Source organism: Pelobates fuscus, chromosome 11 (assembly GCF_036172605.1).
Source record: "Pelobates fuscus isolate aPelFus1 chromosome 11, aPelFus1.pri, whole genome shotgun sequence".
Classification (NCBI taxonomy): Eukaryota; Metazoa; Chordata; class Amphibia; order Anura; family Pelobatidae; genus Pelobates; species Pelobates fuscus.
The window spans coordinates 110618829-110632782 of NC_086327.1; the positions used below are offsets into that span (position 1 = coordinate 110618829).

Sequence of the window (13954 nt, forward strand, 5' to 3'; positions counted from 1 at the left end):
CCCTTTAGAGGTCTCTCGCTGCTCTGCATTGCAAGGGCTTTGGTCTGGGGGAGCTTTAGGGACTCTGGTCACAGTAGGCACTAGTGGTTCTCATATAGTGCCGAGGTTTTTGGGTCAGTCCTCTCCATTCAGTAGTCCTGTTAAGGTTTACATTGGGACCTTGTGCGTGTCCCCGGGTAAGGGATCTTTCCCTTTATTGCTCCTCCACTCGTTACAAGCTCTACCTACCAGTCCAGTTCCCTCTACTAGGGTTAAGGGTATCCCATCTAGCTGAGGACATAACCAGGCAACCTCCCATTTTAAGGAGGACCTGTGACATTATTTGTCCCTTGTCTGTTGGTATTACCCCTTACCCTTGTTCTACCTGTCCTATTCTTCTCCTCTTGTTTGTTTTCCTCCCATTAGGATTATTAAAGGTAGGGACTCCCCATTTTCATTATAACTCTCCACCCCAGGGACTCTCTTCAGTCTCTTCTTCTTTTTTTATATATATATATTGTGTGTGTGTGTGTGTATATATATATATATATATATATATATAATATATATATATATATATATATTATAAAATACGAATAATAAATAATTTAAATTAAATTAAAAAAATTAAAAATAATAATAAAAATTATATATCTATACGAAATGTTATTCTAACTGTATTTTGATATTAATATATATATATTTATATCAAAATACACTTAGAATGAAATTGTATATATATCTATGTATATATAAATAAATAAAAAGAATACGAACTATTCATATGTCCATATACAAAATGACATAAATAATTATATAAATATACACGTAGACTTCAAATATATAAATATGCACATATATTTAAATTCTACGTGCGTATTTATGTAATATTTTTACATAATTAAGTTATTTTATTGATTGCAATTTAAGGGACCTGCCTGCCAACCCAGGCCGAAAGTCTAGAGAATTTAATTTGCTAGCACTGTATTTTACCCTGTAACGTTCTACGACACCGTAAAACCTGTACATGGGGGGTACTGTTTTACTCGGGAGACTTTGCTGAACACAAATATTAGTGATTCAAAACAGTAAAACATATCACAGCGATGATATTGTCAGTGAAAGTGACTTTTTTTGCATTTTTCACACATAAACAGCACGTTTACTGATGATATAATTGTTGTGATACATTTTCCAGTTTTGAAACACTAATATTTGTGTTCAGCAAAGTCTCCTGAGTATAACAGTACCCCCCATGTACAGGTTTTATAGCGTTTTTGAAAGTTACAGGGTCAAATATATGGGTCAAATATTTTTACATTGAAAATGGCCAGGTTGGTTACGTTGCCTTTGAGAGCGTATGGTAGCCCAAGAATGAGAATTACCCCCATGATGGCATACCATTTGCGAAAGAAGACAACCCAAGGTATTGCAAATGGGGTATGTCCAGTCTTTTTTAGTAACCACTTGGTCACAAACACTGGCCAAAATTAGCGTTCAATTTAGTTTTTTACTTTTTTCACACACAAACAAATATGAACGCTAAATTTGGCCAGTGTTTGCGACTAAGTGGCTACTAAAAAAGTCTGGACATACCCCATATTGAATACCCTGGGTTGTCTACTTTAAAAAAAATATGTACATGTGGGGTGTTATTCAGCGATTTATGACAGATAATAGTGTTACAATGTCACTATTGATACATTTTAAAAATATGTTTTGAAACCGCAATATCCTACTTGTACTTATAGCCCTATAACATGCAAAAAGCATGTAAACACTGGGTATTTTTAAACTCAGGACAAAATTTTGAATCTATTTAGCAGTTTTTTTTCATTCGCTTTTGTAGATGAATAAAAGATTTTTCACATAAAAGTCAAAAAACATGTATTTTTTTCAATTTTTCATCATATTTTTTAATTTTTTACAAATTAAATTACATGAGATTATATAAATAATGGTATGTAAAGAAAGACCCTTTTGTCCTGAAAAAAACAATATATAATTTGTATAGGAACAGTAAATGAGAGAGCGGAAAATTACAGCTAAACACAAACACCACAAAAGTGTAAAAAGATGCCTGGTCGCAAATGTACAACATCGCAAAAAAAGTCCAGTCCTTAAGGGGTTAAACAGAAAATCTCCAGCTGTTGGCAAACTACAATCCGATGACCCTTTAAAAGCCAATTGCTGCATCGTTGACTTGGGAAGGTTCATGGGAGTGTATAAGTGACTAATAACTGGAAGTTTAGTATTTGAGTACATGGGGCAATCATGGCTAATCAAAACATATGTTTGATTTACAAACCTCTACAAGGCAATATTATCCATGATTGACCTGGGATCTGTAGCAGGGGTTGACCAGTCTTGACCCTCCAGCTGTTTGGCCACATTAGGACAGCTACGACTGGCAGAAGGATTCCAGGAATATAGTCTAAGAGAAACCAGTAGGTCACAATAAATGTTGTTACTGGAATCTGATCTATTGTTTATTTCTTTTATTTATTTTTTTATCATCTTTTCCAGCACATGATTAAATACAGATATATTCCATTCACACACGGCAAAAGGAAGTACAAAGGCAAAGAAGAAACCGGGAAGCCCTTCTCCAGTTAAAAGAAACTTATTGCCCTTTTTGACTTTCTTATGTAAAAAATTAAACCAACAAAAAAAAAGAAAAAAAGATTGTTTTTGAGCCATTGTAACAATGCCTTTTGTCAACACAGGTACAGGTGATTTTAAAAAAAACTGGTAGTGCTTTATTCCTTTGTGTTTTTTTTTTTCTTTATTTAAAAAAAAAAAAAAATATTTTCTTATCATACGTTTTCTCTGTAGGGAGATCTAAGCAGTCCTCTACGAACAACATAAATAGGACTGCTCATCGAATTGACGTTTGAGTTTATTTGCACATTAAAATTGGGCAGCTGAGTTCGTACAGGTTTCTGATGCTAATTCTGCTTCATTTACATGTCAGAATCTAGCAAACACAGAATACAGATTTAAAACACTCGCCTTTTCTCCTGTTTCATAATAAGTTTTTTGCGTTGCATACATTTTGATTGAAGCAGCCCCCAAATCATAAAAACTGTTCCTCGGTGACTTAATATTAACCCCCATTGTGCTTTCTAAAGTTTGCAAAGAGGAAGGGTGACCTTTTAAACTAATAAAACACTGTGTATGTTAAGTTTCATTTCCTAAATGACAATTTGTGATTAAGTGACAACCAACTTGCAAAATGTAGGCTTGATATTTTTCCATTATCCATTGCTTTGGCCTCAGTTTAGTAAACTGGTTGTCCATTAAGCCCAACCTATTGTTATAATGAATAAATCCTATAATGTAATGCTGGTGTACATTCTAGGAGACTATGAAATGTTCGATGCATGTTTTGGACACACATTTTAAAGAAACTATCTTCGGATTTAGGCCAAGTCAAGTAATAATGTGCATTCAGTCTGGTGCACACTATTCACATGCCAGTAATCAGATTGTTTAAAATAAATATTAAAACAACAAACACTACCAACCTGAACTTTCATTAAAATTCTTATTTAAATGCCATTGAAGCCATATTTTTTTTTTTTTAATTTTTTGAATGTCACTAAGGATGTTTCCCCATCACATGATTTAACTGCATTATCAAATATACAATACAATCACACATATATATTAATAAAGGGACACTATAGTCACCAAAACAACTTTAGCTTAATGCAGCCGTTTTGGTGTATAGAACATGCCCCTGCAGTTCAAACCTCTGCCATTTAGGAGTTAAATAACTTTGTTTATGAACCCTAGTCACACCTTCCTGCATGTGACTTGCACAGCCTTCCATAAACACTTCCTGTAAAGAGTCATGTAAAGTGTATCCTTCCTTTATTGCAAGTTCTGTTTAATTTAGATTTTCTTATCCCCTGCTGTGTTAATAGCTTGCTAGACCCTGCAAGAGCCTCCTGTATGTGATTAAAGTTCAATTTACAGAGCAAGAGATAAAATTGTTTAAGGTAAATTACATCTTATTGAAAGTGAAACCAGTTTTTTTTTTTCATGCAGGCTGTGTCTATCAGACTCAGGGGAGGTGTGGCTAGGGCTGCATAAACAGAAACAAAGTGATTTAACTCCTAAATGGCAGTGAATGGAACAGTGAAACCCGAGAGGCATGATCTGTACACTAAAACTGCTTCATTAAGCTACAGTTGTTTAGGTGACTATATTGTCTCTTTAATACAAAACATATACCAGTGTATTTTGGCTAGTGATTGTTTTTATCATCATGATTTAAACAAATAAGGTTTGCTGTGTCTTTAAATCAATTCTACATATATGTGACTTGATTAAAACAATAAATAATTATATAACACACGTGTCCAATAAAGTGCTTTGTGCGAACGTGATCGCCACAAATCCTTGTGATTAAACACTTAGATAAGCAGTCTGATTAACATCTGTTTCTGATAAAATTCCACTCCTGATGGTAAAACACAGATTTTTATATGTATGATGACATACCTATTATTGTCTCTGTATATTTTTATATAGGTGTAATAAGTACAAGTAGGTATTTGTTTATAATGTCTGACCAAGAGTGGTCCGAGTGGTATAAATAGGAAGATACTGTACTGTGTGTGTGTGTGATCTGATGAGGCCACAGAAGTGGCGAAATGCGTCATCACGCACATATCAGGATGCCTCACCTTCCACCCCCAAGGAAGCAGGACTTGCAATTTGGAAGTGTTCGGGAGCTGGATACAGACTAAATAGATTCTTTCTCACTGAAGCCAAGAACTTTTATCAGATAGGCAATAGAAGAGTAGTCTACTGCTTGCGCATTTTAACCAATTAAAAGTCTTCTTCAAGTCATCTATCGCTTCTGTTTATGTTGTATGGGGTACCACCAAACCTGGACTAATACATTTGGAGCCTTTACAGTTTGAGCATTGAAAGATTTCCTTATTCCCATAGGTGTATATTTTGGTTTTACACTTTTTTTATTTTTTATTTATTTTTCTTTTTTCGTGTATGTGCGATTATTATAGAGGCCACTGCTTTATATAAGTGTTTAATCACAAGGATTTGTGGCGATCACGTTCGCTCAAAGCACTCTATTCGACACTTTTGTGTTTAAAGAATTATTCACAGTTTTAAGTCACAAATAGTTATTGATTTTAAAGACACAGCGCACCTTAACGGGTTAATCAGTATAATATAGTTAGTGTTTTGGGTTATTACACTAATTAGGTTGATACTATTGAAAAAAAAAAATTAACGCAGTTTTATCACTTTCTATTTTTTTATTATGTTTTATCACCATGTTTCACCAGCACAATGGTATGCTTGTCCTTTAAGATTGTATGTGGGTTTAACGCGCTGTGTGGCAGAGGGTTGTGCAAATGAGTTAATCTTTTTAATCCTCCAGAGGATGTAGGATTATGGGTATTGTAGTTTATAAGTAGCTTGATGGCTGCAGGATTACCAGGTCTGCCTTGTTAACCTGACGTGTAGATCATCATGAGTATGTTATATGGAGCAGCAGGGCCCTATCTAGCAATTGCTAAATTAGAGCTTTCAGTTAGATAAAGACTGGCTTAAGCTTTAACTGGAAGATCTCAAGTTAGACCAGTGATGGTACATAAAATGAATGTGATCTCTACATTTTACCGGCCCCCTGCCTACAAAATGCGTAGATCAATGTATGTTTATAACCAATAGTTTCTTTTCCTAGACCTGTGATACATATACCTGTAACAGTTTGTCTCAAGTACCATTTAGTATATTTAGTAGCTCACATGCTGACATGTCTAATCTCTACATTAGCTAGTAATTTATTAAATGCTATGCTATCCAACCTTTATTTCTTATGTTTTAGCACTTTGGTTTTTGAAAGAGACACCGTATTTAAAGGGGCACTGTAAACACCATAACTACTGCAGTTCATGGTAGCAATTAAAGAAACACTCTACACACACACACAGCAGCTGGCCAGTCATGTTTATAAAAGTGCTGATTTCAATAGAAATCTAAATTTTTATAATTGGGCCAGAAACACCTCCATGGCTGCCAAACGGCATGCGCCTGCCTTTCGCTCTTCCGAGTGAGCTGTATTACAGCTCATTGAGACGTATTGGAAAGCCGCGATTGCTCAATGAGAAGCCTCTGATTGGATTATTCCCTACTGGGGGAAAAAAAGGAGTGTACTTGCAAAGTCTGCATCCGAGATATGCATGTGTGTTTTCATTGGGGGGTTTATCGACTAAAGAGGGATTTAAAAAAATATGGGGTAATGGAGTGGTTTTTTTTAAAATCCCCATGTGTAAGTTGGACTGATTAACAGCAAAAAAAGGTATATCCCAGTTTCCACAGCCTGGCCATACTGCTGCTGTTCAGTTAATCGTCCGTTGATCTTTTGCCATAGCACATTTAACTGCGAATGGCACCAGTGGAGCATGTTGGCTGTCATGTTAGTATGTTGAGGGGAGGATTGGCCCACAACTCATAGCCAGTTAACTGAGCCACAGCAGAAGTGCCAGGCTTTAGGGAATTTTGTTTTGTTTTTTTACACAGGTTAGAGGAATGGCGACCCCAGGCTTATTACTCATTAGCATGAGCTGTATAGTATATGGAGTTTAGAGCGCCCCTTTAACATGCTGTTTCAGATACTGCAAGACAATGTTTGATGGACAAACCTAAATAAAAAAACTCCACCTAGTATATATTGTAAGAATAAATAGCCCTTGAATTATCAATGTCTCTTCAAACATCAACATACGTGATCAATCACGTGATCATCAACAATGTGAACAATTCTTTATTCTATAGTATAACTAGGGTAACTTGGACCACACATTAAAGCGCCTCTGTTACTTTGCAGGTTTTGGTTTAAAAATCTTTTGCCCCTCTATTTTCTTTTTTTTTTTATTTAACAATCATACATAAGAAAGAATAGGGGCTACTTTATTTTAGGGGTAGCATAATCTCTGGCAATAGGCGAAGCTTAAAGGACCTAAAAACTTTTTGGGTCATGTTTTAAAAGGGGTATAGATTTTTTTTTGTTTGCTTTTAATGACATATATGTAAACACTGGAGTCAACAGTGTTTTAAAATACTGTCTGACCAAAGGTGTATGGTTAAAGGATCCTGTCAATACTTGGCTAAGATTTGATTTTACAAGAAAAAAGTTTCAATGTGACTGTTGTCCTATTTAATAAATTCCCATTTTAGTTGCCGGGTTAATTTACAATTTGCAATTAATCAGTAGAAATAATTCCCCCAGAAAAGTGCAAACTGCAGATACCCTGCACATTCGAGAACAAAATATCAGAGCCCAGATATCGAGATCTGGCGCAAGAAAGAAAGCATATTAAATATAAATAAAGCCAAATAGAAAGAGAGGGGGCATAATCTTTAGGATTCAATTGTCTTTCGGAAAGGAAAAGTAAAGAAAAGAAAATTAAAAATACTGCCCTTTTAAGATATATAGTTTGTAACCCCCATTCCACGCAAAATATTTAAATATGTTCTGGTTTCTGAAGCGTTGTTAGTGCCTTTTATTCTTTGAAATGGAAAAACTAAAATAGCCCCTAGCATTTTATGTTGTCATACTGTCCTATTTGATAACAAATGTTGTTTAGTTCTGTACCTCTAAAGCTGATGTAGGAAAGCACTGGCCAATATCTTGTTGGCTACCTTCCACTTCCATGAGCCTTTCCGGCCACCTAATTTGTTTTCAACTAGTGATTTGTAGTGCTCTTACAACTAAAGGCCTGCTTTGAAATTCCCTTCCTCTAATAACTTACAGTTTTTTATTCTTCGTAACTGACTGATGGCATACAAATAATTCAGCTTTTATCTTTTCATATAATGGTTCAAAACATTTTTTTTTTTTTTTTTTTTAAAGCTACTCTGAATATATATAAATATATATAAATACTTATTTTAATTATTGTTTGGAATTGTTTTTAAACTTATTTTTTTTGGTCTTTTCCCTCCAAATGAATTAAAATGTAAGATTTCAACAGGGTAAGGGCAAAATACGTGTTTGTTTTTCATGACATTATTTGGTTAATTTTTTTGTATACGTACTGATACATATGTCTGTCTGTTTCTTTGTTCAGATGTAACGCATATATTAAAAGACTAATCTAGGCATTTTGCTGAATGGGGAGGCTGTTGAGTTATAAAGGTGAAACCTAGATAAGGGAATGATATGGTGTAATAAATTTAGGTTTGGTTTAAAATGTTGTGGCTGGATATGAAATTTCAGACAAATTGGTTTGGATTTGCATCCTGGGCTAGGTGGTAGCCACAACAAACCTGCATCTGTTAGCTATAAGTCCCATTAACATTAAGCGGTTTGCTTTTTTGATTTGTAATGATTTATGGGCATTGTCTGCTAACACCTAAATGTCCTGTATTTAAATTCTGAAGTCGTAGGTGTAAATATTAATGTCCTCCAAAAGAAAAGATGGTTTGGTCACATGCATGATGGGCTTGTGCTACGGACAGACAGAAGAATGTGAATGCTACAAAGTTCTCAGTTATAAACAATGCCCTACTACTTATGACCCCAAATTTTTAATTTTGGGGCTAAAAGGGACACTCCAGACCCCTAAATCATTTCAGTTTGGTGAAGTGCTTTATGTGTGAAGAGTGTGTTGCCCCCTCCCCAATAGAAATTGGCACTTTATAAACTAGCTTTGTTAAATCCCCCTCCCCTTCCTGCCTCCACTCTCAAACAGACAACTGGTACGGTTACTTCCTAGTTGCTTAGCTAAGTAGAGCTAACCTGAATAGGCAGGCAGTTGCCCCAGGACACTTGCCTTGCAAAGGCTTTTCATTTGGAAGTCTGTGATTGGACAGCTACAGAACGTCTAGTCTTGGTTAAAAGGGGAGGGCTTACAAAGGCTGCAGACAAAATATTTGGTTTTTTTCTTATATACTTATATATAAATTTATAATCAAATGTGTTTGTATTTTAATTGGGGATGTATATATACTAAACAGTGATTTTCATTTTATTATTTGGGCAGTGGGTGTCCCTTTAAATAATTTAGGAATAAGGTGAATGCTGGGTGATGATCAAGGCCTGCAGCCTATGAGAATAATAGCATTGATCAAATAAGAGTGTTAAATTCTATACAGATTTTATAGATTTACTGCACATTACTGGTCAATTCTAAGGATGTTTTATTTAAACTATAATTCAGAAATGCATATAAAATTTCAATTTCATTTACGTTATCATAGATCTGGTTTGTTTATGCTACAGGCCAAGTCTGAAAAGCATTCTTTACTTATACAATGGTGTAAGGCAGGGGTAGGCAACCTTCGGCTCTACAGATGTTTTGGACTACATCTCCCATAATGCTTTTACAGCCATATTGCTGGCAAAGCATCAAGGGAGATGTAGTCCACAACATCTGTAGAGCCGAAGGTTGCCTACCCCTGGTGTAAGGGAACCAGGCAAAATGTGAAACAGAATAAAGATTAATAAACAAAGGATTCTAATTCCCACTCAGCGTTCCCGATAAGTACTTTTTATTTTTTTTGTAACTAGTCAAACACTGAAACGTTCAATAAACTCGTCATAAAAACTTAACCCTGCATTTTATGTAGAAACAAAGTACTTAATTCAAACTGCAAAATGTGGTGGTTAGAAATGTTGATTTGTTAACCGTTTCACCTCTGGGTCATTCAAAATTATTAGTGGGAACATTATTCCAGTGTATGATTTCTTTTTACAGTAGACCAATGTTATACTTTGTATCTGTTTGGGCATTGCATGGATTGCCTTGGCAAAATTTTGTAATGTGTGCATTAATATGTCTAGAAATGGCAGACCATACAATATCTTATTTTTTGTTTGTTTGTTTTCTTTAAAAAGATAGAGGTATTTTGATGCTGGATATAGTAAGTTTTTAACAGAATGTTTTGCTGATGCCTTCCCTGTAACATGTACATTTTTGACCATTCACCAAAAACAGGTTTCTAAAATAAAACATTGCCAAATTAAATTCTCAAAATTGTATTTTACAGTTCTGGGTGTAATCTAAAAACAAAGCTGATGCAATTACGGCTTTGGCTTTTATTCACTAAAATAGGAATTCAGAGTTCTCAGTTTCGTAAATAAACACTCTGTGTTGTATAGATCAGCGTTGGCTATGATGGCCAGCATACACGATGCCATGCAGGAAACAGAATTTATCATTACTTCAACCAATATTACCACTTCTGCTTTTAGAAGTGATCATCGTGGTTGGACTCTCTATGTACTTTCTGCTTAGAACACTGCACATACAGACATTTTTTGTGCTGCTGTGGGCTAGTTACACCACCAGCACATGTGGTTTAGTCAACACGTAAAAAAGGGAAGCCTTGATCTCCCCTCCCTCTCTCAATTGACCCCTGCTTATTTCTAATAATCCCTCCATTTTATTACATTTTTTTTCCCCAATTCCCTCCATTGGTTCAGAGCACGCACATGCACTGGGAGGGAGTGAAAACGGTCCAATCAAATGCTTCTTTTTGAGAAGCATTTGATTGAATCTCGCAAGGGCAGTGGTTATGTCAGAGCTGGTGTGGAATCCAGCACCGGGGGATCTTTGCCCGGAGCTGGATTCCAGTTACGTTTATTGATTATTTTACTAAGCAAAAAGTTACCAAATTAATTTGGATGTTTCCTAAAAGCAACTTTTGTGAAATTACGATAAACACATCTTTTTCCATTTTAAAAAGGCAACAAGGTATAGGATTAAAATCTGTCCAACACAGATTTTCTACCAGGTACACTCTGATCTTTTCTAGGAGAAGGCAAATTTGCTAAATAAACTCACCAGTTTTTTTCCTGAAAGTTTGTTCTGTGGCTGCACAAGCAGAATGATGGCAATTTGAAGAAGAAAAAACAAACAAACCAGAATTCTTCAGATCCCTATTAACCAAGAGGTACCAGCTCTCCTATTCTTTAACATAATAGCTGGTGGTGTGAGGCTTAGGTATTCAGTTACTTGATCATTAACCATTTAAATACTTGCATTATTGGGATAAATTGGACGCTGCCATGGAGCTCTTCAGGAGTTAGCGATCAAAAATCTGCAAGTGCAACTTATTCCCTTCCTCCACACATTGTGAGCTAACCTTCATGCACAAGGCAAAGGAAGAGAAGTTGCTAATCACATGCGGAGCACAACACTTTTTGTTGTAAAATTGCCACAAATAGCTTTAGGGAACAATATATATATTTTTTTAATATTCAAAACTAGTGCAAAAAAAAAAAAAGACTGATTTTGTTTAGTCAAATCCTGCCCCCCCACCCCTCCAAAATTTAAAATTTCACTAACAATTTGTGTTATAAGAAATATATTTAGTAAATAACATTAAATAACACTGTAAGCATCGGGGAGGAGTAGAAAACGAGCAAGCATACATACATTACGGAGCTTGAGGGACCATATCTGTATGAAACAGAATTTTGAGAATTTACAATATGTCTCCGGATAGGAAGACAAAGTGAGTAAGTGGAAGTGGCATGGCCTAAATGGAAAATGTCTAATGCAAAAACTTTAATATCATCCCAAACTGACACCCATTGTAAAATGATGATTTTGAAGTCTGGTGTACTCAAAGTCAAAGTTTATTCCAACCTATGTGCAACGTTAACATAGACAGAATACTTTTAAAATGTTACACAAACATGTCCTTCAAAAGCACAAATCAACATTAAAACATTATTTTTAACGTACATTAAGCATTTTCACACAGTAGTATTGTTAATTCAACAAATATTACATTTGCAAACACAATATAGCAAAACATTAGAAATGTTGATTTTTGTTTTTTTACATTCTACGGTCAAAGTGATTTAAAAAAATAATAATTAATACACCCACTTGATATAAAGGTATGTTTTAGTTTAAGAAAACAAAACTTAATGGTTCTTTATAAGCATTGAAAAATTGGACAGTTATCACTCATCACTTTTCTGTTTAAATTAATTTATAAATGCGTTGGTATATTATAGGTGTTTCCACCAATATTAAATCATTCACAACGTACTCTCACACACTGACTAATTTCCTACCTTCAAACTCCAGAGAATAGGTACACCAACGTTTCTATTTCATCATTACAGGTGTAGCTAAAGCGCTAGTTAAAGGTATAATAAAGAATATTGCAGCTGCCTACAGCGACCTCCTACAGCCAGATTAGGAGGTAGCTGATGCCTCTCAGCTAATTCTATTCCTTTTCAGAGAGCATGAAGCAGAGATTTATGGGGGCTGTAGTTTAGCACTTGGCAGCAGACCATGTCAAATGTAAATGCTGCACAAGCTGATATCTTTATTGTTAAATAAGTGGAACTATAGATGTGATCATGCAGCAGTGTTTGCAGTTTCCTGGAATGCAATATGCTTCGTTGAGAAACATTGCAAAGCTATGGGATTTCCTGACAGAAATTCAACTCTGCTTCATCTATTGTCTGTAGTGGTGGTGTTAGCTTCTATTGCCTGATGCTCAGGACATCCAGTCCCAGGCACCGACAGACAGATTTATTTATTTTCTTTAGATTTTAGCCCTGCCACAAGCAGGTGGAGCCTATGGAGGATTTGGCCATAGCAAAGAGCATATGGTCTGCACCTCCAGCCTGTGCAGACCGGCGATTAGTAATGAGTCAGAGAGCAGACTGGGAGTCTAGGCAGCTGCACTCTGAATCACGGGAGGAGCAATTATAGTGGTCTGCACCAGGCATAGGCACAGACCATATGCACTCACACTTGACCACCAGGACCATAGCACAAATTGTGGGTGTGGACGTGTGCTTTGTCTCTCCCCTCCTGCATACATTTCTGCTGGGCATGGGGGCAAAACAGAACACACTTTACACAAGCCACTAGAGGACAGCAGAGGGAGAGAGACTAAGAGAGTGAGACACTTTGGGTTATTCAATAAAAAGCTAGTTTTCACAAACTAAAGGAACACTATAGTCACTGTATTACCTTAAAATATAACTCATTAGATTTTAATATAATGACCATTTCATCAAGTTTTGAAAGGAAATTGATTCTTTGCTAAAAGAAGTATACGAAAAAAAAAAAAATAATGAATGTGATCATTATTGGGTCTGATGTTGTCTTTGCACAAGGAATGAAGTAGGGAAGACCATAGTGACTATAAAGAGCTTTTCAAACACTGTCTGACCGAAGACATATGTATATTGCTGAAGGATCACGTCATATTCTAATAGTAAGGATGAGTTTCTCATTTTTATTGTTTTACATATACTTAATTTAACATAGAATCGATTTACTTTCAAAACTTGATGAAAGGATCATAATATTTAAAGTTTTGAGGTGACTGTTGTCCTTTAGAGGGTTAAACCATGTATGCGTGGTTTATTCCACAGGTTGTGATGACAGCGGTAAGCTGCAACAGGGGTTGCCTTTAACCCCTTAAGGACCAGACTTCTGGAATAAAAGGGAATCATGACATGTCACACATGTCATGTGTCCTTAAGGGGTTAAGGTAATACTGTGCCCAGAATATCCGTGCACCATAAAACATTAATTGACATTAAAGTTGTTATGGTGCGCAAAGCGTTCCATTAAATCAAGTTTTATTGTTTTTAAACAGAGGTAAAATGTTTTTCCAGATCAATGTTTGTCCTTCTCAGTTTTTATATATAGATTTAATTTAGATTTTAGACAATAACCCGGTCTATGTCCAGGACTCTAGGCAAGGGCCCCCATATAATATGGTCTGTCATGACATGTAGACAGTCCTGTAGATTTGTATTTATTTATTTTTTAAGATTTCCACACCCCTGGGAGGCTACTATTTTAAAACAGATCTGTCATGTATTTTGTTATAGTCTTGATGTATTATTCTATACAATATGTGCCACTATAAAAGTTGTTATGTAAACAGGTACTATTAATCCATATGGGCCTCTCTTTCTGGAAAACTATTGGCTGGTACCTTTGCTGTA

General features: G+C 35.5%; 1 protein-coding gene across 1 annotated transcript in view; it reads left to right on the plus strand.

Moving 5' to 3' along the window:
• RER1 (retention in endoplasmic reticulum sorting receptor 1) overlaps positions 1-4108 on the plus strand; it is a 37481-nt gene extending 33373 nt beyond the window's left edge. The window contains exon 7 of the mRNA XM_063435905.1: positions 2506-4108. Within this exon, the coding sequence (XP_063291975.1) occupies positions 2506-2595 (90 nt within the window). The 3' untranslated portion in view covers positions 2596-4108. The remainder of the gene's footprint in view (positions 1-2505) is intronic.
• Positions 4109-13954: the final 9846 nt, after the last annotated feature.